The 24,441-nt window shown below is 48.4% G+C and overlaps 1 protein-coding gene across 1 annotated transcript; it reads left to right on the top strand.

Annotated features, from left to right (window-relative positions):
- The first annotated feature begins 2,117 nt into the window (after nt 1–2,117).
- LOC132386662 (C-type lectin domain family 9 member A-like) lies at nt 2,118–17,780 on the top strand. Its single transcript, XM_059958994.1, has 8 exons — nt 2,118–2,149; nt 3,158–3,252; nt 4,227–4,346; nt 7,612–7,728; nt 8,576–8,740; nt 15,459–15,601; nt 16,301–16,362; nt 16,935–17,780. The coding sequence occupies exons 2-8, from the start codon at nt 3,186–3,188 to the stop codon at nt 17,128–17,130; spliced, it is 870 nt and encodes a 289-aa protein (XP_059814977.1). The 5' UTR covers nt 2,118–2,149; nt 3,158–3,185; the 3' UTR covers nt 17,131–17,780.
- Nucleotides 17,781–24,441: the final 6,661 nt, after the last annotated feature.

Raw genomic sequence — 24,441 nt, 5'->3', positions numbered from 1 at the left:
GTGTCAGAAACAGTGTGCATCTCCCCCTACACCGTCCCATCTCACTTTCTCGAGGTCAGACAGAGTGAATCTCCCTCCACACTGTCTAATCACACACCCCTGGGGTCAAACACATGGTGAAGCTCCGTCCAGACCGTCCCATCAAACACTCCCAGGGTCAGACACAGAGTGAATCTCCCCCCACCCTGTCCCATCACACACACACCCTTGGTCAGACACGGAGTGAATCTCCCTCCACACCGTCCCATCACACTTTCTCGAGGTCAGACACAGAGAGTATCTCCCTCCACACTGCCTAATCACACACCCCTGGGGTCAAACACATGGTGAAGCTCCCTCCACACCGTCACATCAAATACTCCCGGGTTCAGACACAGATGTAAGCTCCCTCCATGCCGTCCCATCAAACACTCTCGGGGTCAGGCACAGAGTGAATCTCCCTCCACATCGTCCCATCACACACTCTCGGGGTCAGACACAGATTGAAGCTCCCTCCATGCCGTCCCATCACACACTCTCCTGGTCAGGCACAGTACGAATCTCCCTCCCCTCCTTCCCATCACACACTGCTTGTGTCAGAAACAGAGTGAATCTCCCCCTACACCGTCCCATCAAACACTACCCGGGTCAGACACAGAGTGAATCTCCCGCCACACTGCCCCATCACACACTCCCGGGGACATGCAGATGGTAAACTCCCTCCACACCTGCCTATCATACACCCCTGGGGTCAAACACATGTCGAAGCTCCCTCCACAACGTCCCAACTCACTCTCCCGGTGTCAGACACAGAGTGAATCTCACTCCACACCGTCCGATCACACACTCCCGGTGTCAGACACAGAGTGAATCTCCCTCTACACCGTCCCATCACACACTCCCGTGGTCAGACACAGAGTGAATCTCACTCCACACCGTCCCATCACTCACTCTCTGGGTCAGACACAGAGTGAATCTCCCTCCATACAGTCCCATCACACACTCCCTAGGTCAGACACAGTGTGATGGTCCCTCCACACCGTCGCATCACACACTCCCGGGGTCAAACACAGTGCCAAGCACCTTGCAAACCGTTGCTGTTACTTCTGCTCGCTTCCACCGGATATCGATCTCTCGGTTCTCGGCTTCTCTGCGTCAGTGACTGTACAGGCCAGTCGTGTGGTTTCGCACCATTTCCTCCCAGTGACTGTAAACTCAGCACCTGTCCACTGCTCTCTTTCCACTCCCCCTCCCTTCTCTGTTCCACCTCTAGTCTCACACACACTTATCATCTCGGAGACGACACAATGTCGGAAACTGCAGGAATGTAGTACCGCTGGTGATTGATGAGAGGCAGAGTGGGAGTGTGGAAGGATGTTTCTGAATCTGTTTCTCTCTGTTTCTGAATCCGTTACTGTGTTATCGGACAGTGAGCCGGCAGATTCACTCTGTGTCTGACCCCGGGAGTGTGTGATGCGACCGTGTTGTGGGAGTTTCAGTCTTTGTCTGGCCCCGGGAGTGTGCGATGGGACGGTGTGGATGGAGATTCACTCTGTGTCTGACCCCGGGAGTGTGTGATGGGACCGTGTTGTGGGAGTTTCAGTCCTTGTCTGGCCCCGGGAGTGTGCGATGGGACGGTGTGGAGGGAGATTCACTCTGTGTCTGGCCCCGGGAGTGTGCGATGGGACGGTGTGGATGGAGATTCACTCTGTGTCTGACCCCGGGAGTGTTTGATCGGACGGTGTGGAAGCAAGTTTACTCGTGTTCTGAGGCTGTGTGTATGAGCTAGGACTGTGTTTAGTTAGCTCCACTCTGTTTCTGCTCCCACGAATGTATTTTGGGAAAAGTGTTTTTGGTCCTTCTCTGAATGTCTGACAACAGCATTCTTCTACGGGACAGTGCAGGGGGAGCTTCGCTCTGTCTCTAACCCGGCGTATCTGTGTAACCTTACGGTTCGAAGAGACAGTCACTTTGCAACCGACGCCGTGAATGTGTGATGGGCCGGTGTGAAACATTCCCCTTTCTCTGTCTGACTACCGGAGAATGGAATGGACGCTGTGGAGAGATTCACTGTTCATTGCTCCTATTTTCCAGAGCAGACGATGGGGCGAAGCAGCATTGTGATAACTCAGTTTCAAAGCGTCTTGAAATAAGATCAAAAGAGGAGGAGGTATGTGTGAGCCACACAGCCGATACATACACACCAGTCAGAAGCTCACTCCACTCCGTCCCATTTCATAATTTGGGGATCCGACGCACTGCGAAGCATCCTCCACAGCGTCAATCTCCAAGTCTCCGTCATAGAGTGAATCTCACTCCTCACCGTCGCATCACACACTCAAGGGATTAGACACAGTTATCAGTTCTATCTCTGGGCCCGCACACACACACTTATTATCTCAGAGACAGACACAGTTTTGGAGACTACAGAAACGCTGACGTGCTGGAGACTGGCGGGAGGGGAGAGAGGGAGTGGTCTGAACACGGGAGTGTGTGTTGCGACGGTATGGAGGGAGATTCACTGTGTCTGACTCCGAGAGTATTTGTTCGGCAGAGCCGAGGCGCTCTCTCTGTCTGTCTGTCTGTCTGTCTGTCTGTCTGTCTGTCTGTCTGTCTGTCTGTCTCTCTCTCTCTCTCTCTCTCTCTCTCTCTCTCTCTCTCTCTCTCTCTCATAGACAGACACACAGACGCCACAGCACATCCCCTCCCCCGCCACCACCCCGTTAGACAGAACCCTCACCCCCACTTTAAAAGCTCCCATTTCCTTTCACTTCCCGGCTTACTAACTGTGGATGACTCCCTCCAACAATCCACCCTTGCAATTTCTACCCTCTCTCTCCTCATTCTGTCACACTTCTTGCACTCCCCTTCTGTCATTCCAATCTCCTTTCTGACCCCTGTCACCCACGTTTCACTTTCCACCAAACCCTCACCTTCCCCTCAAAAGCACCTGCCTCTGTCTATCCCCAGTCACACGACCCTTCCTCCCGCCTCTCTCATCGATCCAGTCAACCCCGCCTCACACCCTCGATTTCAGTCTTCCACAGCACGTCCTCCCGCTGCTCTCGGCTCCTCTCTTTATCAGCCGCTCATCTAGTGTTTGTCTGAGTCGGTCTGATCCCCTTGTCAACACGGGCTTCGTCTGACAATCTAACAACGGTTACTTCCCTTTTCTGAGCTCAGAGACGCAGAAAATCCTCGACAGGATGAACGACAGCGGGGCTGACATGAATTTGCAGCTCGTAAAACCGGATTCACCGTCTCCATCGAGAGGTGAGTAGGGCAGAACCGGAGAGACGGTGGAGGCAGAGCAACAGAGGGAGAGCAGAGGAACGGTGTGAGGAGTTTCTCTGGGTGGGTTCGGTGCAGAGAATGCCATGAGATTTTTGTGCGGTGGGAGTACCGTGAGAGGTGGTTAAACTGGGGAGCAATGAGCAGGGAGAGCTGTGTGGTGAGGGGGGTGGTGCGTGATCAGTGAGTGCTGTGGCATGGTCGGTGAGCAGAAACACCCTGGGGGGAGTGGCGAGGAGGGAAGAGACTGGCAAGAAGCAGTGAAGAAAGTGAACTTTATGAAATGTGTGCAGCACTGTCCCCTTTCTAACCCCAGTCTCTAATCACTGTCCTGCCTCCCACTTTCTCCCCCATCTCTTACACGATAATCCTCCATCATCCCATTTCTTCTTCTCTGGCTCACTACTTCCTTTCCCTCACCCTCCCTCTCAACCTCTCTCCCCTTTCCCAACCCTTCTCTCTGTCTTTTCCAGGTTTCCCCTTATACGTCTCCTGCTTTCTCTGTTGCCATGTCCCCTCTACTTCCCTTTCCCAACTCTCCCCTTCCCCACACTCTCTGCTCTGTCTATCACACTCCCCCTCTCTACCGCTCTCGCTGTACTGGCGCACTCTCTCCCTCACACCGCTCACTTCGCCCATCCACTTCCACTCCATCCAATCTCAGTCTATCTCCACGATCGCCCCCACTTGCTCTCCCTCAATTATCTTGCTCTGTCTCCTACTTTTACCCGCCCATCACTCTCACCCTCCCTCCCGCACTCTTTCATCCCTCTCACCTGCACTTCACACATCACCTCGCACCCGATTCTCCCTCTTGGCCCTTTTTTCTCCCTCACTTAACCCTCTCTCTCCCTACGCTCTACCACGATCTCTACTCTCTCTCTTTCCTCAACCCCCACGCCCTACCGGTCTCCCCTCCTTCTATTTCACTGTCTCACATTGGCTTTCTTTCCCAGACGGTCTACCATCCATCTATTCCGTGCTGAACCTTCCGAACGACAAACTTCACATCGATGATTGTGAAGATCCTCCCACCGCCTCGGGACCCGCCGAACTGCCGGTGACTGCACAAGCAGGTCAGAGTTCACATTACTGACGTCACTCTGATGGTCTCAAGTGTACTAGATATATTGCATCTGCATTGACCACTTGCTGTGGCAGCGCGTTGTCACTTGTGTCCCAGATTAAATCTCTTTCTGCTAATCTCTGACATGTCCGCTTTTGTCCTCGGTTCTCCAAGCCCAGAATAAAATGACAGTGCGCATTCACCCTGTCTGTGCCCACTTGGTTTTATGCACCTCTATAAGGTCATCCCTGTGCTCGAAAGCCTGACAAATCTTTGTAACTCAGTCCCTCGTGTTCCGGAACATCCTCGTAAATCTCCCTCAGTGCTCTTTCCAGCTCAGTGGCATCTTTCCTACAGCAGGGAGACCAGAACGCTATGTGTGGCCTTAGGGACGTCTTCTACAACAACAACGTGACCCCCATAACCCTGTACTCGGTGTCCCGCCTGATGAATGCCGGAGCGGCAGACACCTTCTTCGCCGTCCCGCCTGCCTCTGACCTCACTTTCCGGAACTATGTACCTGGGGCGCAACACACTGCTTTACCACTCACCCCAGGTTCCTCCCGAAGACTAAAAGTTATACATTGATTTCCATTCCTGGAATATGATAGTCCACACATATGCGAAATAAATTACATTTTCTACTGCTTGGCCCTCTTCCCTTGCTAATCGAGATCCCACAATAAGAGATAACTGTCTCGACTGTTGAACACGCCATCAATGTCTACAAGCTTACCACCCGTGTCCTGTATAATCTGCTATAAATGGTCGATATTTGACAATGATGACAGGTCTCACCACCCACTCCCCGTAGAACACCGCTGGTGCCGGGCTGTCTGTCTGAGAAAGGAACTTCCATCATAAACCTTTGCTCCTACCGCCAAGCCAATTCTTCCAGAGCGATGTTCCTTCTGGGACCTTGTTAAATGTGTATGTTACATCAGCCATCCAGCCCGGATTAGTCCTCTGCATTCAAAGAGATCGCCTTTGTTTGCACATCATCCCCCAGACCCGTCTCGCATCTGAACCCTTGTTAATAGCCTTGTTCAAGTCTCTGTACGCTGCATCTACTACGAGTGGCTGATCTGTCCAACCCCGTCAAATTAACCCGACAACTTTCCCTGGGTCTCACGCCATCCGGCATCTCCCTCGCCATTCTCTCTTCTACTCTCACTATCTTCCCTTCTGCCTCCCCGTATCAGCGCTCCATTCCTTCTCTGCCTCTGCCTAACTCCGGCTCTTCCATCCTATAGAGCAATCGACCATATGAAATTTTGTTAATGGATTTGTTAAAATTCAGCGTACATTGTACCTACCTGTATGAACAAACCAGAACTGGCAGGGGTGGGGGTGGGATGATGGGGACGTGGCACTGTTGATCAGAGGTAGTATCACGGTTGTAGAAAAGGAGGAAGACAGGGAGGGAATATCTGCCGAGTCTCTGTGCGTGGGGGTTAAAGACAGTAAGGGGTCAGGCTACTGGGTGTTTTTAATAGACCACCCGATAGTAGCAGGGACATAGAAGAGCAGATAGGGAGACAGATCCTGGAAAGGTGTAATAATGTCATAACAACGTCGTGGTAGGAGATTTTAATTTCCCAAATGTTGATTAGTAACTCCATAGAGCAAGGGCTTTATATGGGGTGGAGTTGGTGAGGTGTGTTCAAGAAGGTTTCCTGACATAATATGTAGATAAGCCTACCAGAGGAGAGTCTGTACTTGATCTTGTATTGGGAAATGAACCTGGTCAGGAGTCAGGTCTGTCAGTGGGAGGGCATTTTGGAGGAAGTGACCACAATTCTATCTCATTTGCCATAGCATTGGTAACGGATAGGGACGGACACGTTTGGTAAGTTTTAATTGGAGTAAGGGGAAATATGAAGCTGTCTGGCGGGAATCTGGAAGCAATATTTGGCAACAGATGCTCCAAGGGAAATGTACGGCAGGAATGTGGCAAATGTTCAGGGGTTCTTTCCGTGGCATTCTGCAGAGGTACGTTCCAAAGAGACAGGGGAAGGATGATAGGGTACATGAACCATGGTGTACAAAGGCTGTTCAAGATCTCGTCAAGAAGAACAGAAAACCTTTCGGAAGGTTCAGAAAACTAGGTAATAGTATCCAAGTCTCTGAACGGGGCAAATTATTCCATGTGGCGCCTGATCAGGTTCCTGTTCAGCTGTAACATTACCTCTCGGTTATTGAATTCAATTTCACGGTTGATGATTGTCAATGTACCGAGAGCCCTCTCAATGACAGAGTCAACATGCGCCACAGCTTTGAGTGTCCTGCCGTCTCGAACCCCAGAATCACTCTGTTAATGATTACACTCTTGGCAGTGTGGAGGATTAGAGGAATATTGGGGTTCTAGTCCCCAATTCGATTTCGCTTATAATAGGGTTAGAGAGGGATAGGGACAAACACGTCAGGAATGCGTTTAATTGGAGTAAGGGGAATTATGAAGCTGTATGGCAGGAAAATTGAAGCATTAATTGTTAACACTTGTTCTCAGGGAAATGTCCAGCAGGAATGCCGCAAATGAATCCTTGTGCAAGATACCCTAAAGGTTGTTCTCCAGGTTGAGTCGGTGATGCACAAGAGGAATAAATGTCTGCAATCAATTCTAGAATTATAGATTGTAAGAGCAGTGATGTGATGTCGTTGCTCTATAAAACACTCGTGACACAACCCTTGGAGTATTGTGTGCCGTTCTGTGCTGCTTATTTTTAAAGGATATTCTGACATTGCCCAATGTTCCGAGAGATTCACGAGAATGATTCCAGGAATGTAAGGGTTACCGTATGAGGTACATCTGGCAGCTCTTGGGCTGGATTCCCTGGAGATCAGGAGAATGAGGGGGGTGCTCGTGGAAACATTCCGAAAATTAAAAGGCCTGAAAAGATTAGATATGGCAAAGTTATTTCCCATGGTAGGGGAGTCTAGGACAAGAGGACACAAATTCAGGATTGAAGGATGTCCATTTAGAGCGGAGATGCAAAGAAATTACTTTAGTCAGACGGTGGTAAATCTGTGGAAATTGTTACCACGAGCGGCTGTGGAGGCCAACTCACTGAGTGTATTTAAAGCAGAGACAGACAGTTTCATGATTAGCCAGGGCATCAAAGGGCATGGGGAGAAGGCAGGGGAGAGGGAAAGACTGGACGAATTGGATTAGGCCATGACTGTATCATGGAGTAGACTCGATGGGCCGAATGGTCGGTATCTTGGCTGAATGCTCCCATATCTGACGGCGTTATAGTCATATTGTCTCTCTACAGCTGCACATGAACTGGAGCCGAAACAGAACATCGGAAATATGCGGTACCGTCAGATCTGTCTACTCTGCCTAGTTGCAGCCGCCCTCATCGTGATTGTCGTAGGACTCTCGATCCATGGTGAGTGGAACGGTCTCCGGGTGGAGTCAGACCACAAACAAATAGAGAGGAATGAATTGTTATTGTAAAACACCCCAGTGATACCGACACGCCCCATACCATAACACCGACGAAAACCCCTCAGCACAACACGGACAGGACATTTGCCGTAACACAATCAAGTCTCGTCCTGACACCGACACGCCATTCACCATAACATCAGCAATGCTGTCACCGTAGCACGGTCACGACCTCCAACATGACATAAATACACTCTCAATCGTGACATGGACACAGACATCGCCCTGACACAAACATGGCGCTCACACTGTCCACAATGTACCCCCCCACTGATGTCGACATGCCCCTGACCGTGTTACTAAAAATCTTCTCAAGGCGACACGGAAACACACCTCACAATGAGACCGACACATTCTTCACCGTGACACCTTCACGCTCCTCAACGTGATCCGCCCCGCACCGCATCGTGAAAAAGACTCAGAAGTCACTGTAACACTCCTTCCCGAGACAGTATCGCCCCTCAACATACCACCGATGCACCGCTCACTGAGGCAATTACCCGCACCTAACCCGGATACAGGCAAACCCCTTAAGGTGATACCGACACCTGAAATCACGATGGCACCGACTTACTCTCCCCGACACCGACACACACCTGAGTGTGACCCTCTCACACAGACACGCCGCTCAAGGTGGCGTCGAAGCCTCTCTCTGTGCCACCAGCGCATCCATCACAGTGATACCCTTCACCGTGACACTGACACCACACTCTCTATGACCGTTCTGTAGCGTGACACTGACGCACGTGTCACTGTAAACGCTAAACATCCTTCACCATCTCTCTCAGTATCACAGATTCGTCAGTCTAAGGAAACCTGCCACCGAAACTATCATGAGTTAAACTCAACTCTTCAATCCAAGCTTTCTGCGCTCAAGTTTAATCTATCCGTTTTTAAACAAGTACACAGCGATCTCCATCACCAGTTCTGTAAATTTTTGACCAGCAGAAGAGGTGAGGCATCATCCCCCTCTTTCACCCGCTCCTCATCACAGGGCAGGCATGGAGAGTGGAAGCGTCACACTGTGCTTGACATCGGGAGTGTGTGAAGAGATGGTTTGGAGGGTGATATTCTCTGTGTTTGACCCGGTGAGTGTGTGATTGGAATGCGTGGAGGAAGTTTCACTCTATCAATGTATCCAGGAAATTGTGATGGGACGTTGAGGAGGTGGATTCACTCTGGGTCTGACCACGGGGTTGTGAGACGTAACATTACAGCTTCACTCGATGTCTCACTCCGGCAAGGTCTGATAGGACAATATGGATCCACCTTAACTATGTGTCTGACAGCGGGATTGTGTGTTGGGACATTGCCCAGAGAGATTCACACCATCTCTGACCCATGAAGTGTGTTATGATACCGTGGACAGAGAATTTCACTGAGAATCCGGGACTGTGTGACGGGATGTCATTCTATTTGTCACCCGATTGTGTGATCGGATGTTGTGGAGGGAGTCTGACCCCGGGGCTGTGCCATGGGACCGTGTGGAAGAAACCTTGCTTTCTGTGAGAACACAGGGTATCGCGATGAGTCGGTGCAGAGATAGTCTCACTCGGTGGCTCTCCAGGAAGTGTGTCATGGGACGTAAGGAGGGAGATTCACATTGTATTAAACTCGGAAGTGTATGATGTGACAGTGTGCAGCAACTTCCCTCTGTGTCTGAGACTTTGCTCTGTGTTGTGTTGAGAAGCTGTGGAGGTAGAATCACTCTCCTTCTGACATTTGTCGAATGTGCTGAGGGAGTTCCTTTCTGTGTCTGACCGCTGGCGTGTTTGTCGCGGCCATGGAGAGTGAGATTCACACTGAGCCTGACCAAGGCTGCGTTATTGGACTTTGTGGAAGGATCTAAATTCTGTGGTCTGACCGCTGGAGTGTGTGTTGCGGCCGTGGAGAGTGAGATTCACACTGAGCCTGACCAAGGCTGCGTTATTGGACTTCGTGGAAGGATCTAAATTCTGTTGTCTGACCGCTGGAGTGTGTGATGAGACGGCGTGGAAAGAGTAATACTGAGCATCTGACCCGGGATCAGAGTGACGGGAAGGTGTGCTGCAAGCTTCATCACACATCTGAAGGCTGAAATGTGGATGAGGCTAGGGAGAGAGAGATTCATTCTTGTCTCACCATGGTAGTGTGAGTCGAGTCTTTGGGCAGGGAGCTAATCTCTGTGTTTGACTCCGAGAGTGTGTGACAGAAGGTTGTGGACTGGAACTTCTCTCAGTGTCTGATCCCGGGAGTGTGCCGGGAGCTTCACTCCAGGTCTGAACCTGGGGTGTGTGATGGGTCCGTGGAGAGAGAGACTCTGTCTGCGTCTGGTCATATAACCATATAAGAATTACAGCACGGAAACAGGCCATCTAGTGCCTTCTGGTCCGTGCCGACCGGTAACTCTCACCTTGTCCCACTGACCTGCACTCAACCCATAACCCTTCATCCCTTACCTGTCCATATACGTATCCAATTTTACTTTAAATTACAATACTGAACCTAACTCTATCACTTCGACTGGAAGCTCGTTCCACACAGCTACCAATCTCTGAGTAAAGTAATTCCCCCTCGTGATACCCCTAAACTTTTGCCCCTTATCTCTCAACACATTTACTCTTGTTTGAATCTCCACTACTCTCAATATAAAAAAGCCAATCCACATCAACACAATCTCTCCCCCTCATAATGTTAAATACCTCTATCAAGGTCCTCCTCAACCTTCTACGCTCCAAATAATAAAGACATAACTTGTTCAACCTTCCCCTGCAACTTATGTGCTGGAACCCACATAACATTCTGGTAAATCTCCCCTGTACTCTCTCTATTTTCTTGACATATTTCTTATAATTTGGTGACCAGAACTGTACACAATTCTCCAAATTCGTCCTTGCCAATGCCTTGTACAATTTTAACATTACATTCCAACTCCTATACTCAGTGCTCTAATTTATAATGGCCAGCATACCAAAAGCTATCTTCACCACCTTATCCTCATGAAATTCCTCTTTCAGCGAACTATGCACCATTATTCCTAGATCACTCTGTTCTACTGCATTCTTCAATGCCCTACCATTTACCATGTATGTCCGACTTGGATTATTCCTGCCAAAATTTAGCACCTCGCATTTATCAGCATTAAACTCCATCTGCCATTGTTCGGCCCACTCTTCTAAATGGCCTAAATCTCTCTGCAAGCTTTGAAAACCTACTTCATTATCCACACGCTACCTACCTTAGTATCAACTGCAAATTTACCAATCCAATTTATCACCCCCTCATCCAGATCATTAATGTATATGACAAGCACATTGGACCCAGTACTGATCCCTGAGGCACACCACTAGTCACCGGCCTCCAACCTGACAAACGTTTATCTGCAACTACTCTCTGGAATCTCCCATCCAGCTACTGCTGAATCAATTTTACTGCTTCAATATTCATACCAAACGATTGATCCCTCCTTCCTAAACATCCGTGCGGAACATTGTCAAAGGCCTTACAGAAATCCATATAGACAACATGCACTGCTTTACCCTTGTCAACTTTCCTCGTAACCTCTTCAAAAAATCAGTAAGATTTGTCAAACAGCACAAATCCATGCTGACTGTTCCTAATCAGACACTCTCTATCCAGATAATTATATATACCATCTCTAAGAATAATTTACCCACCACTGACGTCAAGCTGTCAGACTATTTGCAAGATTTTCTCTTAGAACCTTTTTAAAACAAAAGAACCGCATAGGCAATACGCCAATCCTCCGGCACCGTTCCCGTTTCTAATGACATTTGAAATAGTTTCGTCAGAGCCCCAGCTATTTCCACACTAACTTCCATCAAGATCCTAGGTAATATCCTATCAGTATCCGGAGATTTATCCACCTTTACATTCCTTAAAAGCGCCAGTACTTCCTCCTCTTTAATCTTCATAGTTTCCATAACTTCCCTATTTGTTTACCTTGCACATTTCCATATCCTTCTCCTTAGTGAATACCGAAGAAAATATAACGTTCAAAATCTCTCAAATCTCATTAGGCTCCACACATAGCTGTCCGTTCTGATTCTCAAAAGGACCAATTTTATCCCTCACTATCCTTTTGCTATTAGTATAACTGTAGAAACTATTTGGATTTATTTTCATCTTACTTGCCAAAGTAACCTCGTAACTTCTTTCAGCTTTACTAATTTCATTCTTAAGGTTCGTCTTATATTCTTTATATTCCCAGAGCACCTCATTTACGTCTATATTTATTGTCGATATCTCTCTTTTTCTTAACCGTTTCCAATATCCCTAGAAAACCATGCCTCTCTCAAACTTTTAACCTTTCCTTTCAAACTAACAAAAACATAAAAAATATTTACCCTCAAAAATTTCACCGTTAAATGACCGCCATGTCTCGACAACATCCTTCCTATAGAACAAGTTGTCCCACTTTCTCGTTTTAATCCTTTCGCATATCCTCAAAGATAGTCTTTCTGCAATCAGATATCTCTAACCTGGGTCCTATCCTTCTCCATAATTATATTGAAACTAATGTCATTGTGATCACTGCATCTGAAGTGCTCCCCAACACATACCCCCCTCACCTGACCTATTTCATTCACTAACAGAAGATCCAACACTGACCCTTCTCTCTTCGGTACCTCTATGTATTGCCGTAAAAAAACTATCCTGCACACATTTTACAAACTCCAACCCCATCCAGCCATTTACAGAATGGGCTTTCCAGTTTAGGTGTGGAAAATTAAAATCCCCCACTATCACAACTTTGTGCTTATTACAAATATCTGCGATCTTCTTACAAATGTTCTCCTCCATTTCCAGCTCCCCATTAGGTGGTCACTAATACACCCCTGTAAGTGCTACTAATCACTTTCACATACCTGAATTCCACACAAATAGTCTCCCTAGACGAGCCCTGTCATCTATAGTGCCAGAGCACTGCTGTAATATTTTCCTTGTCAAGCAACACAACGCTCTTGTCCCTCCGATTCCATCACACCTGAAGCAAAGAAATCCAGGAATATTTAGTTGCCAATCACATATCTCCTGCAACCATGTTTCACTAACAGCTACAACAACATATTTCCAGGTATCAATACATGCTCTAAACTCATCCAGTTTTCTTACAACTGCCCATTTACCTATAAATTTGAAGCCCTCCCTCCTGCACCATGTCTTCAACCAAGTGTTGATCTGCACTACCTTACTAATTCTAAACCCATCTGCACATGGCACTGGAAGCAATCCTGAGAATGCTATCCTGGAGGTCCTGTACTTTTATTGGCAACTAACTCCCTGAACTCCCCATTCAGGATCTCCTTACTCTTCCTACACACGTCATTGGTCCCTACATGGACCACGACATCTGGCTGTTCACCCTCCCTCTTGAGAATACTGAGAACTCCATCCGAAATACCGTGGACGCTGGCACCACGGAGGCGACAGGCGATCCGGGATTCTCGATCTCTTTTACAGAACCTCCTATCTGTCCCACTAACTATCGAATCCCCTATCACTACTGCTCTCCTCTTTTCCCTCCTTCCCTTCTGAGCTGCGAGTCCAGTCTCGGTGCCAGAAACGCAAACACTGCAACTTGTACCTGGTTGGTCGTCGCCACCAACAGTATTCAAAACGGTAAACGTATTGTTGAGGGGAACGGTCATAGGCGTGCTCTGCTCTTCCTTTCTATTCCCTTTCCCTCTCCTGACACTCACCCAACTGCCTGTCTCCTGATTCCTAGAGGTGACATCTCCCTGAAACTCCTGTCTATTTCTACTTCTGCCTCCCGAATGATCAGAAGTTCATCAAGCTCTAGTTCCCTAACACGGGTTGTCAGGAGCTGCAGCTCCATGCACCTTTTGCATGAGTAGTCTTGAGGGACAACAGTGCTCACCCTGAGTCAGCCTCTGCTCGCTATTTAAATTTCCCGCTGCCTCACAGGATGACTTTCACGCGCTTGCGCAGTTGGTCCCCGTTCAATCCTCGCCTCTGTCTGTTTTTGCCGAAGCCTGATTGAGCCAAAGCCGACCCACTCTGACTCAGTCCACTCCGACTATTGCCGCTGTATATGGCGGTCTTTCATTTAAAACTTGAGCGCGCTAGTGTGTGATGGGACAGTGTCGAGAGAGATACATTCTGAGCCTGATCCTGGGACGGTGTGATGAGACGGTGTGGAAGGAGATACACTGTGTGTTTGACTCCAGGAGTGTGTGTTGGCACGGTGTGGAAGGAGATTCACTCTGTGTCTGACACCGGAGTGGGTGATGGTACGGTGTGGAAGGAGCATCATTATGTATCTAACCACGGGAGTGTGTGATGGCACGGTGTGGAGGGAGATTCACTCTGTAACTGACACCGGGAGTGTGTGATGGGACTGTGAGGCTGGAGATTCACTCTGTATCTCACCCCGGGAGTGTGTGATTGGACGGCGTGACTGGAGACTCACTCTGTGTCTGACCCCGGAAATGCGTGAAGGACGGTGTTGAAGGTGATTCTCTCTGTGTCTGACCACGGGAGTGTGTGATGGGACAATGTGGAGGGAATGGCACTCCATGTCTGACCGCGGAACTGTGTTGCGACCGTGTGGAGGGAGCTCCACTCTCAGTTTGACCCCGGGAATGTTCCGCCTCCTTCTGCTCTCAATCGTGCTATGCCGTTACATTCCTTCTTCACCTTTTCAGCCTAACCCCTACTCTCCGCCCACACACCTTGATCTTTCCCCTTACTGGTTCTTCACCTTGAACCTACGAACTTTCTTCCCAACCCGGTGTCAGACACAGAGTGAATCTCCCTCCACACCGTCTCATCACATACTCCCAGGATCAGAGACAGAGAGAATTTCCCTCCACACCGTCCCATCACACACTCCCGGGGTCAGCCAAAGAGTGAATCTCCCTCCACACCGTCCCATCACACACACCCGGGGTCAGACACAGAGTGAATTTCCCTCCACACCGTCCCATCACATACTCCCGGTGTCAAGCACAGAGGGAATCTCCCTCCACACCATCCAGTCACACACTCCCGGGGTCAGACACAGTAAATCTCCCTCTGCACAGACCCATCACACACTCCCGTGGGTAGACACAGACTGATCTCTCACCGTCAGGCGGAGGCAGCAGTGTGCTGATAGGTAACTGGAGGAGGAGGCATATGATCATGGGATAAGGGAAGGGAGGGGGAGGTAATTACCGGAAGTTGGACAATTCAAGGTCGCTTCATCCTGTGTCTGACCCTGAAAGTTTGAATGGACAATGTGGAAACAGCGTCCCTTACTGTCTGATCTCCGGAGTGCGTGATGCGTCAGGTCGGATACTGAATTACTACACTTTGCGTCTGACTGACTGTGGGAAGAGATGATGCCGAAGGACAACTAGAATGAGTGACGTGACTGTGTGGAGTGAGATTCTGTCTGCGTTCTATTCCAGAAGAGTGTGATAGGACGGTGTGGTTGGAGTTTCACATCGAAACCGGGAGTGAGTGAAAGGACGGAGTGAAGGGAGATTTATTCTGTGTCTGACCCCGGGAGTGTATGAGGGGACGCTGTGGAGGCAGCTTCAATCTCTGTCTGCCCCCGTGTGAGTGTGATTGGACAGTGTGGAGGGAGTTTAAATTTTTCTGATCCCAGCTGATGCAACGGGATTTATGGAGGGAGATTTACGGTTTGTTGTTCCTGACTTGCAGAGACAACGTGTCCCCAGGAATGGACCAAAAATGAAGACCATTGTTATTTCATATCCACGTTTGGAACATCTTATGATGGAGCGAGGCAAAATTGTTCGGAACTTGATTCAAGGCTCCTCGAAATAAATTCAAACAAGGAAAAGGTATGTCTTACCGCGAGAAGAGATAAAAATAATCTAGAGGTCTCGGGGTGAGACAGAGCGAATCTCCCTACACACAATACCACCACACACTCCAGATGTGAGACACAAAGTGAATTTCCCTACACACATTCCCACCACACACTCCAGGTGTGAGACACAGAATTAAGCTCCTTCCACACCGTCCCTTCACACACTCTCGGGGTCAGACACAGAGGGAATCTCCCTCCACACCAACCCATCACACTTTTCCAGTGTCACACACAGAGGGAATTTCCCTCCACACCGTCCCGTCACACACTCCCGGGGTCAGGCACAGAGGGAATTTCCCTCCATACCTTCCCGTCACAGACTCCCGGGATCAGACACAGAATCTCCCTCCTCACTGTCCCAAAACACACTCCCGGGGTCAGACACAGAGTGAATCTCCCTCTACACCGTCCCATCACACACTCCCGGGGTCCGACACAGAGTGAATCTCCCTCCACGCCGTCCCACCACACACTCCCGGGGTCAGACACAGAGTGAATCTCCCTCCACGCCGTCCCACCACACTCTCCTGGGGTCAGACAAAGAGTGAAACTGACACCATAGTCCCGAGCTCAGACACTGTGTGATTCCCTCTCTGTACCGTCCCTTCACATGGATATGCATTGTTAGAGTCTGGTTCTAAACATTAACTGAAGGGATTTAATTTCACAGATTTTTGTTTCCAACGCTGTCGAACGATACGTCACATACTGGATTGGAAAATGCTCAGACAAGTGAGGTTTGGACTGTTGCAGCTCTGTGGTGTAGGAGTGGGTCAGTGGGATTAGTTTAGAGTCTGAAACGAGGTCGTGGGGAGTGAGTCAGGAAGTGGGATTAGTTGGAGCTCTGACACAGATCTGTGGAGAGAGAGTGAGACAGTGGGATTAGTTTGGAGACTGAAACGAGGTCGTGGGGAGATAATCAGGCAGTGGGATTAGTTTGAGCTCTGACAAAGATCTGTGGGGAGAGGGTGAGTCAGTGAGATCAGTTTGGAGAAAGACAGGGTTGTGGAGCGAGTGAGACAGTGGGATTTGTTTGTTCACTGACACAGGGTTGGCTGGAGAGAGTGGTGCAGCGGGATTAATTTGGGAGCTGATTCGGGATTGTAGGGGAGAGCGGTGTAGTGTGATTGGTACGGCAATGGACCCGGGGCTGAGGGGAGAGCGCGGTATCATAGGACAATTTTAGAGGCTGAAAAGGGGCTGTGGAGAGATGCGCAGATTAGTGGGATGAGTTTTGCGATGGTCTCCGGTTGTCTGCTGGATCTGTTTTGTTTCTGTTGAAATTGCCTAACCCTCTTTAACAGGAATGTGTCCTCTGATCTTATGTACGAGTTGAACTTTGAAAAGCCCACCTGCAGTAAGTGCGGATCGAGTTACCGTTACAGTTGCAATGGGAATTACAGATTCATCTGCGAGAAGACGGCATATTTGTACCCGGATATTCCTGAAGATGTCCAAGGTCTCTGTCAACTGCCTTTCGGGCCGACTTCAATCAAGTGACTTCACCCCACTTCTCCCCATTCAATCTACCTCACACTCACTCCCCATCCTTTCATCCCCTCCTACCTCTTCTTCCTACCACAGCCTCCTCTACTCGCATCCCCATTCTCCCCCCTACTCTCCCTGTCCCCAACTAGACCACTCTTCTCCGTTTCCTGCCCCGAACTACCTAACTCCCTCCATTTACTCCTCCTTCGTACTGACTCATCTTCTCACTCTGCCCTTCTTCTCTCAAACTCAATCCGCGTCTCCCCATCTATCTCTGTCTCGTAACCCAGCCCCTGCCTCTCCTCTCTCAGTTCTCTCCACCCACTCTGACGTCAATGCTGTGCATACTAGCTTTCGATGCCCCAACCAAGGGGAAAAAGGCTGTGTATTCACCCTATCTGTGCCTCCCCTGTCTTCATACCCACTCTCCAAGGAACAAAGTCCCATCCTTCTTGTCTTTTCTCCATAACTCAGACCCTCGAGTTCCGGCAACATCCTCGTAAATCTCCCTCTGCGCTCCTTCCATCTCAGTGGCATCTTTCCTGCAGGAGGGCGACCAGAACTGAACACCGCCCTCCAAGCGCGGCCTCACCGACCTTTCCTGCAAGTACAACGTGACTTCAGTGCGGTGCAAAGATGTAAAAATAACGTAAATCGGGGAAGTTAATAAATACTGCAAAATGAGGAGAATACCGAAGGTGTGTTTAAGTGTTCAGGGACCGTTCGCAATCTGATGGCGGAGGGGAAACAACTGTTTGTAAATTGTTGAGTTTACAGGCGCCTGTCCCCCCTCCCCGTTGGTACCGATGGGAACTGGGCATTTCCCGGCGGGAGGGGCTCCTCGCTGATGGATGTGGTCTTCCCGAGGCATTCCTTCTTGAACATGTCCTCGATGGAGGGGAGGTTTGTGCCCGTGATGGGGTTGGCTGAGCCTAGAACCCTCTGCAGCCTCTGGCGACCCTCTGCGTTGCAGCCTCCACACCAGGCGGCGATGCGACAAGTCAGAACGCTCTCCACAGTACATCCGGAGAAATTCGCGAGTCCTCAATGACCGACCACATCCCCTCAAACTCCTAATGCTCTAATACGTTTTGTAACGAGAGAGATATAACCATAAAACCATATAACAATTACAGCACGGAAACAGGCCATCTCAGCCCTTCTATTCCATACCGAACGCTTACTCTCACCGAGTCCCACCGACTTGCTCTCAGACCATTACCCTCCATTTCGTTCCTGTCCATATTGTCATTTATTTAAATGTCGATATCGAACCTGCCTATACCATTTCTACTGGAAGCTCGTTCCACACAGCTACCACTCTCTCAGTATAGAAATTTCCCCTCTTGTTGCCCCTACACTTTTGCCCCCAAACTTTCAACTCATGCCCCCGTTTGAATTTCCCCTACTCTCAATGGAAAAAGCCTATCCGCATCAACTCTATCTATCCCCCTCATAATTTTAAATGCCTCTATCAAGTCCCCCCTCAACCTTCTGCGCTCCAAAGAATAAAGACATAACTTGTTCATTCTTTCTCTGTGACTTTGGTGCTGAAAGCCAGGTAACATTCTAGTAAATCACCGGTGTACTCTCTCTATTTTCTTGACAACTTTCCTATAACCCGGTGATAAGAACTGTACACAATACTACAAATTTGACCTCACAGGCATTGTATAATTTTAACAGTACATCCCAACTCCTACACTCAATGCACTGATTTATAAAGGCCAGCGTACCAAAAGTATTCTTCACCACCCTATCCACATGAGTTTCCAACTTCAGGGAACGATGCACCATTATTATTAGATCACTCTGTTCAACCGCATTCCTCAATGACTTCCAATTTACCATATAGGTCCTATTTTGATTAGTCCCACAGACATGTAACACTCCACACTCATCAGCATTAAACTCCATCTGCCATCTTTCAGCCCTCTCTTCTATCTGGCTTCAATCCCTCTGCAAGCTTTGAAAAACTTCTTCACTTCCCACTATACCTCCAATCGTTGTATCATAAGCAAATTTTCTGATCCAATTTGCCATATTATCATCCAGATCATTGATATAGATGACAAATAACAATGGACCCGGCACTGATCCCTGTGGCACACCACTAGTCACAGGCCTCCACTCAGAGTAGCAATACTCCACTACCACTCTCTGGCTTCTTCCATTGAGCCAATATCTAATCTAATTTACTACCTCTCCATGTATACCTAGCGATTGAATCTTCCTAACTAACCTCCCATGCGGGATCTTTTCAACGGCCTTACTGAAGTTCATGTATACAATATCCTCTGTCTTCCCTCATCCACTTTCCCAGTAACTTCCTCGAAAAACTCTAATAGATTGGTTAAGCATGACCTATCACGCACAAAGCCATGCTGACATTTTCTAATAAGTCCCTGTCTATTCAAATACTTGTAGATCCTATCTCTTAGTATTCCTTCCAATAATTTACCAACTACGGCTGTCAAACTTACCGTCCTATAATTTCCTGGTTTACTTTTTGAGCCTTTTTTAAACAATGGAACCACATGAGCTATCCTCCAATCCTCCGGCACCTGACCCGTGGAGATTGACATTTCAAATATTTCTGCCAGACCCCCAGCAATTTCAACACTAGTCTCCCTCAAGGTCCGAAGGAATTCCCTGTCAGGTTCTGGGGATTTATCTGCTCTGATTTGCCTCAAGACAGAAAGCACCTACTCCTCTTTAATCTGTATAAGTTCCCTTGTACAGACACAGAGTGAAGCTCCCTCTTCCCCGTCAAATCACACACTCGCGTTTCCGACATTAAATTCAGATCCTCCCCTCACAATCACAACATCAAACTCTCTCCGAGTGGATTGTTGGCTGGCCTGGAATGTAGCCCCATGAGCATGCTCATGCATTTCTTATTCCGCATTCTGTTCTGACGCATCTCAGCCTTCGCCGCTCCAGAGCAAAGAAGCAAAACAGATTCTGATTGCTGCTTACAGATTGTGCTATCGATTCGTTGCAGCATCCTAGCGAATCCCTTCTGTCTCCTCTCCAAAGACACCCACACTCGTCCTGTAACGGGGCGACCAGAAATGAATTAGGGAACTCGGAAACGTCAAGCCCAATCCCAACTCCCATCTACTATGTTGGTCTGTTTCTCGGCACCCCAATCTTGTTCACTGAAGTCGCTCTCTCCTTCAACGCCTCCATCTATTCACGGACTGGTCCTTTCCAATCTACACTCAGGCTGAACAGCGCTTCCGCTCCAACTTGCGATGAACAGCAGAAAACAGCCTGGCCGGATCCACACTTGGCAGATCACTCCTGACCCCAATAAAGCTGCCCTTCCTCAAATTCGGAAACTAAACTCAACGTCACACTTATCCTTTTCCATAATGACCTTTTACCTAATGGCATCACCATCACTAGATGCAATGTGGTCTCCTACACAAAATTCTGTCCCTTGCCATGTCCCATTCCGCAGTAGGAGATCAAGTATAGCACTCCCTCGATGGGACTTTATACGTACAGATTCTGACAATTTTCTTCCAAACGCTTGACATACTATCCCAGTGGTCCTTTCACAGTATGGGACTCACAGTCAATACTTGCTAACATCACCAAACATCACAGCGATATGCTTCTTGCAACAGTCTGCGGCCTCTTACAGGTTTTTTCCTCGAAACTCCCAGGACTGTTGCCCCATAAACGAGTTCATTCTTTTTTATTCCTCAGCTCCACCCTTAAGTCCTCACCTGGACGAGTTCTCCTTTATGTCCTAACTGACCATTGCTGTGATATATTCAACGACTAGTTCAATACAACCGTAGCCCTTGATTTATCCCCGTACTAGTGCGACTAAAACAGCAGATACCGGGAATGATGAACTAACGGTCCTGCCGTTCCTGCAACCAACTCTCACTAATTGCTATAATATCATGCTTCCAGGCGTTGGGCCATGTCCTGAGCTCGTCTTCCTTTCGTACAATACTTCCTGTATGGAAATGGACGCATCTCAGAACATGAGTCCCAGCAGGATCAACCTTTTCCTTCCTGACTTTGTCTGAGGTCTGAACAACATCTTTCACAACAACCTCTTCACTATCTGTTATCAGAATCTTGTTTCAGAACCCGACTGAAGTTTAAACCCACCACTCCCCCTTTCTAATGGCGAAACTCACGCTGGGATGTTACTTCTACTTCGGTTCAGGTGTAAACTGGGAGAGCTGCTCGCTGGCGGAGAAAATGAAGGAGCGGCGCAACGCGGAGCGGTGTATTGAGGCCTCCAGGCAGCAGTCTTTGCTGCCCCCTCGTGTTCGCCCTGCAGAAGACAAGCTCTGTTATGGTCGACTGTAGATTTGCATAAATGTGTGTATATATGTGAATGTATATACAGTCTAATTTGTGTGATCGTATAAATACTGATATTCACCGTGTGCTTTCTATTTTACCTGATGCATTTTTACTGATGTATGGTTGAATGACAATTAAACTCGGATTGGATTGAAACGCTCTCTTATGCACAGTTCTCACCTTCCTTAGAAGCCCCAGTGATCCAACTATCTGAAGCCCTCATTCCCTCCCCAACACCTGAGCCACGTGTTGATCTCTATTACCCTCCTATTTCTGGCGACACCAGCCCGTGCAGAACTCGGCCACTCACCCTCCCATTTGACATCGCAGAGGACCCATTCCGAGAGCTCGCCGGAGGCAGGAATCTCTATCCTGCAGAGAAAGCCAGTTTTATGTTCCCCAAACCAGGAATCACCGATAACCACAGCTTGTTTCATCTCGCCTTCCCTTCTTAACCAGAGAGACAACCTCGGTGCCAGAGACCGGAACTCTGACACTTTGCTCTTCTCGGTCATTTCCACGCATCTCCCCCACCCATAGGAAGTGACGTATAGGAAGTGGTAGACCTGTTATCAAGCCATTTGGGTACTCTACAGTGGGTCTAGCTGGTTACCCCATTCAACATCCTGACTGTCTGCCAGTTTCCTGTTATCTGCATATGGGGTCTAACTTCCTCCCAATATATCACCCGACTATTCCCCCAACTTCTCAAATGATCCTGAGTTCATCCAGTATCAGTTCCAACTCCATAAATCCGTGTGATAGAATCTGCATCCGGAGGCAATTATCAGAGGCGAGGTTGTCAGAGTCACTGGAGGTCTCCCTGTCGTCACAGATCCTGCAAGAGGAGCATTCAACTCTCCTGCCAGGCATGCCTACTGTTCTAACTGTGCAATTATAAACGATAAATAAACTGAAAACAAACCTACCAACAGTTTGCCCTGACAGTGATATGCAAAGGTTTGGGCACCCCTGGTCACAGTTTTTGTTACTTTGAATAGCTAAGCGAGTAAAAAAGGACCAGATTCCAAAAGGCATAATGTTAAAGATGACACAGTTCTTTAATATTTTAAGCAAGATTGCCTTTTTTTATTTTCCATCTTTTACAGTTTCAAAATAACAAAAAAATATTAGCGGCGGAAGCAATGTTTGGGTACCCTGAACGGTCAGTACTTAGTAACGCCTACTTTGGCAAGTGTCACATCTTTTATATGCTTTCTGTATCCAGCTAAGAGTCTTTCAATTCTCGTTTGGGGGAATTTTCACCCATTCTTCCTTGCAAAGGACTTCTAGTTCTGCGAGATTCTTTGGCCGTCCTGCATGCACTGCTCTTTTGAGGTCTATCCACAGATTGTCGATAATATTTAGGTCGGGGGACAGTGAGGCCCCGGCAAAACATGCAGTTTGCGCCTCTTGAAGTAGTCCGTTGTGGAGCTTGAGTTTAGGATGTATTTCAGATGATTATCCTGTTGTAGAAGCCGTCCTCTTTTCATCTTCAGCATTTTTACAGACGGTGTGATGTTTGCTTCCAGAATTTGCTGGAATTTAATTGAATGCATTCTTCCGTCTCCCAGTGAAATTTGTCCCGTTGCCACTGGCTGCAAAACAATCATGATCGATCCACCCCGTGTTTAACAGTTGGACAGGTGTTCTTTTCAGGAAATTCTGCACTTTTCTTTCCCCAAACATACCTTTGACGGGCACAGGATGGAGGGATGTGAATTCGCAACAGAGATTTGGAGGAATTTATTTGCCAGAGGAAAGAGAGTATGTGGAATTCCTTGTTACAGGGGGCCGTGGACGAGAATCTGCTGGGCATATTTCAGAGTGATAGATTGCTGACTAGTCAGAGCATGAAGAGATACGGAGCGATGGCTGAACATTGGGAATAAGGATGGATCAGCCATGATCAAATGGTGGGCCGACACGATCGAGCAAATAGCTTAATTCTACCACTCTGCCGTATGATCGTATTTGAAGTTCCTGGGATATTGTGTATAAGCGTCTCAGAGGGTCTACACTGGGCACGATAAATTCATGTAACACGAAGAACGCGACATGTTCCTGTCACAACAGCATCGGATATCAAGTTTTTCGCCCTCCCATTCCTCGGAGAGTAGCTCGCTGTCACTTTCCCTTTAAGACTCAGACTGCCAATTATTGTCGGCCAGTGTTCCTTCATGGAATGTCTGTCGGTGAAGGCCTCGCGCCGAGCACTCAGTGCTCAACCGTACGGTATCTATTTCTTGTACTGCTGTTTGTCACTTTATCTTTGGATTTCATCACTGTGCTCTTGTTTAATTCCGGTCTGAGCCGGAGAGTATTCTAGACTCTACTCGGCCCTTGCCATCTCCAACATCCATATCTCTCGGTACAGAAGAGTTTGCAAGGTTAGGAGTATTAGGGGATGCAGTCTCTCATTGAAGACTCGGGAATTTCTCCGGATGTACTGTGGAGAGCGTTCTGACTTGTCGCATCGCCGCCTGGTGTGGAGGCTGCAACGCAGAGGGTCGCCAGAGGCTGCAGAGGGTTCTAGGCTCAACCAACCCCATCACGGGCACAAACCTCCCCTCCATCGAGGACATGTTCAAGAAGGAATGCCTGGGGAAGACCGCATCCATCAGCGAGGAACCTCTCCAGCCGGTAAGTGCCCTGTGCTCATCGGTACCATGGGGGAGGGGATACAGGAGACAGTAAACTCAACAATTTACAAGCAGTTGCTGCCTCTTCGCCATCAGTTTAAGAACACTCCCTACACGTTTAACGCACCCGCGGTGTTCACCTTTGAACTAGGACTTATTATGTTTCGCTATTTACGTTAATCTTGCATCTTCGGCCGTGCTGAGGTCACGGTGAAGTTGTACAAGGTATCGGTGAGTCCGCACTTGGAATCCGGTTTTCATTTCTGGTCGCCCTGATGAAGGAAAGATGCCACTGATCTGGAAAGAGTGCAGAGGGAGATTTACGAGGATGTTGCCGGGTCTCGAG

This window comes from Hypanus sabinus, unplaced genomic scaffold (assembly GCF_030144855.1).
Source record: "Hypanus sabinus isolate sHypSab1 unplaced genomic scaffold, sHypSab1.hap1 scaffold_1246, whole genome shotgun sequence".
Taxonomy (NCBI): domain Eukaryota; kingdom Metazoa; phylum Chordata; class Chondrichthyes; order Myliobatiformes; family Dasyatidae; genus Hypanus; species Hypanus sabinus.
The sequence above is the reverse complement of the archived record's forward strand: the minus strand, read 5'-3'. Positions and strand labels throughout refer to the sequence as shown.

Coding starts and splice junctions, on each gene's coding strand:
- LOC132386662 (XM_059958994.1), top strand. CDS start 3,186: ATGAACGACAGCGGGGCTGACATGAATTTGCAGCTCGTAAAACCGGAT. Junction 15,602..16,300: donor TAAATTCAAACAAGGAAAAG/GTATGTCTTACC, acceptor TTAATTTCACAG/ATTTTTGTTTCCAACGCTGT. Junction 16,363..16,934: donor ATTGGAAAATGCTCAGACAA/GTGAGGTTTGGA, acceptor CCTCTTTAACAG/GAATGTGTCCTCTGATCTTA.